The sequence below is a fragment of the Impatiens glandulifera genome, chromosome 7, assembly GCF_907164915.1.
Source record: "Impatiens glandulifera chromosome 7, dImpGla2.1, whole genome shotgun sequence".
Classification (NCBI taxonomy): Eukaryota; Viridiplantae; Streptophyta; class Magnoliopsida; order Ericales; family Balsaminaceae; genus Impatiens; species Impatiens glandulifera.
The window spans coordinates 6,762,858-6,767,702 of record NC_061868.1 but is presented as its reverse complement, the minus strand read 5'-3'; the positions used below and the strand labels follow the sequence as shown (position 1 = coordinate 6,767,702).

Below are 4,845 nucleotides of genomic sequence, written 5' to 3'. Positions count from 1 at the left end.
TGAATTAAATTATTTAAATAATTCAACTTGAATAATATTTTTGGTAATATATTTTTATTGTTAATATAGTAAGTTAATAAATTAATTTCTATATTTTATTAATGATTTTAAAATTTGAATTAAATTATTTAAATAATTCAACTTGAATAATATTTTTGGTAATATATTTTTATTGTTATAGTAACTTATTCCATGTATGTATTATTAATGAATCTTAAATTTCAAATTAATTATTTAAATAATTTAATTTGAATAATATTTTGGGTAATATATATATATTATTTTTACTATAGTAAGTTAATAAATTAATTTATTAATAATGAATCTTAAATTTGAAATAAATAATTAAAATAATGAAAGATTATTGTATAAAATAAGATCCCTTTTCATTGGCTCGTACGGCGACACATTTCTTCTATATATAACATCTTCAATCGAAGACTCTCGTTCATCATCGTCTTCCTTCGTCTTCTCAAAGTGATTCACTTTCTCTCTCTTCTGTGTAAAATTCCTTATCGTTGACGGGTGGGTGACATTAGCGGACGGATAGTCGTCGGAGTTCAGTGAGAAAGACTCTTAAAGCTGCAGTTTTGATTGGAGGGGGTAATACCCAACTCCGACAAGTTGTAATCACGGCTATATACGGAGTTTCCCGGTCCTTATTTCATGTTCAATCTGTCCGACGCAATGGTTGTGTGATTGAGACCAACCCTTCGCCGCACGGAGGACGTGGTGCTTTACCTTCAGAAGGCGGAAGCCCTTCTGACCTCCTCTTCCTCGCCGGCGGTGGTTCATTCCTCACCGTTTCCTTCTCCGTTTATTAGATTAGGCCCTGTCTGTCTGCGTCTTATTAAGTTAATCTAAGCTAATATAATTTCTCTGTTTCGAGGTCTACGTCGCTTTGTTTTACTTTTCTCTCGCTCGATCTATTTCTTTGAGCTTGTGTTTGTGTGTCTTTTGTTGATCTGTATTCAAGATGTCGCTAAAAATTAAGAGGGTTCCTACTATTGTTTCGAATTATCAAAAGGAAGAGGGGGAAGAAGGTGCTCGTCAGGCTGGTGGTTGTGGTAGGAATTGCCTTCAGAAATGTTGCCTTTCAGGTATTCGATGAAATGTCTGTTCAAGTATTTTGATGAATATGTTTACTGAAATTTGTGGGTTACTGAAATTAGGGTCGAAGCTGCCTCTGTATGCCTTCAAGAAGATTCTTAAGTGTGATAATCTTCTTCCAAAGGATGTGATTGATCACGATGACAAAGAACCAACTATTCCCTTTTTGGATTCCCTTCTCCTTGGAGAGGTAAAAATCTCTCAGATCTGGTGTTTTTATGTTTTTGTCATGTCAATCTTAACTAGACACCATTTGGTTATGTAGAAAATAGAAGATGAGAAACCATAGTTGAGTTTTAGAGAAGAAAGAAAGAAACTTTGTTAAGAATAGGAACATAATTCTTTATCTTCTTCCTCCTCTTTGCTGCTAATTCTGTCATTAAATATTCATCTGGTTTGATATCTGCGTTTCCTTAAATATGCAGTGGGAAGATCGAATGCAAAAGGGGTTGTTTCGCTATGACGTTACAGCTTGTGAATCTAAGGTCTTACTTTTTGCATATCTTCAAGTAAAAATTGTTTATTCATGAATCATAACTCAATTTGTTGTATGTATGGTTTTTGCTTGTTTATTATATAGGTAATTCCTGGAGAACATGGCTTCATTGCCCAGCTGAATGAAGGTCGCCATCTTAAGAAGAGGCCTACTGAGTTTCGTGTAGACAAGGTCCTTCAACCCTACGATGGAAGCAAATTCAACTTCACTAAAGTTGGACAGGAAGAGGTGCTGTTCCAGTTTGAAGCTAGTGAAGAAGATGAGATTCAGTTCTTCCCCAATGCTCCTATTGACATTGAAAATGCTCCTAGTGTTGTGGCCATTAATGTAAGATGATTGATTGATTAATAAAGAATTGCACAAGTTCTTCCCAAGTAAGATCATTATAATTTTACTAATTTTTGTGTGTGTGTATCTTAACAGGTTAGCCCTATCGAATATGGGCATGTCTTGTTGATTCCCCGGGTCTTTGAATGTTTGCCTCAGAGGATTGACAGGGAAAGCTTTTTGCTCGCCCTTTACATGGCAGCTGAAGCTGGAAACCCTTACTTTCGTTTGGGATACAACAGCTTGGGTGCATTTGCTACCATCAATCATCTTCACTTTCAGGTTTTTTACATTCATAACCATGTATTTGCTCAAGAATTGAATCATTTGAAGCAGTTTTTCCATGGTGTGACATGGGTTCTTCCTGTAGTTAACTGTGTATAAATCTTATGAAAAAAGTTTAATCGTTTTTGCAAAACCAGGCCTACTACTTGGCTGTGCCATTTCCAATGGAGAAAGCTTCTACTAAGAAGATAACAATGGTAAATGGTAATGTGGGTATCTCTCAGCTGCTAAACTACCCGGTTAGAGGTCTTGTCTTTGAAGGAGGGGATACCCTCAATGACTTATCGGATGCTGTCTCAGATTCCTGCATCTGTCTTCAGAACAACAACATACCTCACAATGTTCTTATAGCTGACTCTGGCAGGCGCGTTTTTCTCTTGCCTCAGGTAATAATTCGAATAAGCAATCCAATATAGATCTATAATTCTTATCTAGGGTTATAATAACCTTTCCATATTTCGAATCACAGTGTTATGCAGAGAAGCAGGCACTGGGAGAAGTAAGCGAGGAACTACTCGATACTCAAGTAAACCCTGCTGTATGGGAAATAAGTGGACATATGGTGTTAAAGAGGAAAAAAGACTACGACGAGGCCTCAGAGGAGAATGCATGGAGGCTCTTAGCTGAGGTTTCACTTTCTGAGGAGAGGTTCGAAGAAGTAAAAGCTCTTATATTTGAAACCATCTCTTGTGTTGAGAATGGAAACTCTGGTCCAGAAGAAGAGCCTCTAGATGGGAAATCTGAATCGGTTGAGAATGTCGATGGACATAACAAGACCACCAACCGCCAAGAATGTCTTGTTATCCAGTGAGTAATGTTGTTGCCTATTTTAAGTGTGTGTTTCTAATATGATGCCTAATTATGAACCCTATCATTGTGTTTGAGAATAAGGCGAACTTTGCTTGGTTTGCTTCTGTTGAATCCTGCAGTTTCTCATATCTGCGGATTTGATAGTTTATTGTTTCAATTTAAGAGCCGCAGGCCTCGTGTAGTGTTTTAAGTACTATGTGTTTGCAGACATTAATGTAAATCCTGCTGTTTATTGTCTTATTTCTTGATAGTTAAATCCAAGATAAAACCTGATGACATTTAGGGCACTTAGTTTTTGAGTTTTACCTCTTTTTTCTCTTAAAAATTCTTGTTCTATAAAAATTAAGAAAAAACTGTTTTTTAAAGTTTTAAGAATAATTTAGTCTTGAGTTGAGAGAAAGAAAGAATAAGGTGGCTTAGAGATGATAGTTTTGATATTTAAATGGATAAAATTGATGATTAGATTATTGATAAAATGTTTTGATTTTGTATTAAAATTTGGGTTTTATCCCAATAACTAAACATCAAATAAGCTCAAAACAATCCTTATTTTATAATATTATTTTCAAACATATGAATTAAATTATATAGTTTTCCAAATATTTGATTCTCTTAAAATTGAAAATAGAATTCTAATACAAAATTTAATTTCAATTTCACTTATTAAAATAGATCTATACACTTATTAAAATAGATCTATAGTATAATTCATATCCATTTGTTCAACTTATAAAAAAGGTAACAAGTATAATACTTCCTTTCCTATACATATAACTAAGTTGAAATATATTTATATACATGATCTTTTTTGAAATTACTCTTTATATATTTATTTTTGTTTGAAGTTGTTTACTATACATTTAGTTTTGGTTGAATTACTCAATAAACATTTAAAATCATTTAAAATGTTATAACACTATAAATTTGTGTTGAAATAGAGATAAATTCCTTGTATACGTGGTTATATCTATTTTTTTTATTTTTTATTTTTTCAAGTCTTATTACGGTTAAAGTTTTCACCTCCGTCTTCAAATAACTTTTTAAGTTCCATTTTCAAGCGACGACGAGATTGTTGCTCATTCGTCTCTCACTAATGTTGTTTGTTTGTGACTGCCCTCAAAATAATATCTAAAGAATAACATAATATTGAAGTTGAAGAATATAAAAATGTTTGATATTCATATAGAAAAATGATAGAAATTACGAAATATGATATATGATATCATAATACGAAACCTGCAATATATTTTGAATAGGCTGGTTAGACAAGACATACATTAAAAGAGGTGCTATACCTTAGTGAGAATGAATTTGGAGTGAAAATGAATATAATTTAATTTGAAAACGAAGTGATATGTTAGTCGAAATAAGTCATAACCCAAATTCGAGAAACACAATCTAGTTAGAACATTAGGTAATCAATAATTTTAAATTATTTATGAAAACGATTCAAATTTCGATCAAGTATTTCATACTTGGATTTATATTCTTTATTTTGCCCGACTTGAAAGACCCTAAATATTTCTTGAAAAGTGTGGGGAGTTCTTCTTCCCTTGATTGAAGAGAGTAGAAGTAATAAGGGAAGACATGATTAATAGATATAAGAAAGGGAAAAATAATGTTAGTGGGAGAATTGAGGATTTATGATATAATATAGATTGACGAAAAAACTTAGAAGATTGAAGTGACAAACAAAAATAAAACACCTTTTTCTAATGCAATAACTATATGATTAATGTAAATCTTCCACTCATTTAACCTCAATATTCTTCGATTGTTACAGTACAAACATACAATATTTAAATATGGAAGTGATC

General features: G+C 32.7%; 1 protein-coding gene across 1 annotated transcript; it reads left to right on the top strand.

Moving 5' to 3' along the window:
- Positions 1–462: 462 nt before the first annotated feature.
- On the top strand, positions 463–3,270 carry LOC124910709 (GDP-L-galactose phosphorylase 1). The gene is made up of 7 exons (XM_047451390.1): positions 463–1,100; positions 1,173–1,300; positions 1,536–1,595; positions 1,691–1,933; positions 2,030–2,215; positions 2,356–2,604; positions 2,688–3,270. Exons 1-7 carry the CDS (start codon positions 977–979, stop codon positions 3,027–3,029), a joined length of 1,332 nt encoding a protein of 443 aa, XP_047307346.1. The 5' UTR covers positions 463–976; the 3' UTR covers positions 3,030–3,270.
- The last annotated feature ends 1,575 nt before the right edge of the window (positions 3,271–4,845 follow it).

Excerpts from the sequence above, each read along its gene's own strand:
- LOC124910709 (XM_047451390.1), top strand. The coding sequence starts at position 977 with ATGTCGCTAAAAATTAAGAGGGTTCCTACTATTGTTTCGAATTATCAA. Across the intron at positions 1,934-2,029 it reads CTAGTGTTGTGGCCATTAAT|GTTAGCCCTATCGAATATGG; the intron begins GTAAGATGATTG and ends GTATCTTAACAG. Across the intron at positions 2,216-2,355 it reads TCAATCATCTTCACTTTCAG|GCCTACTACTTGGCTGTGCC; the intron begins GTTTTTTACATT and ends TTGCAAAACCAG.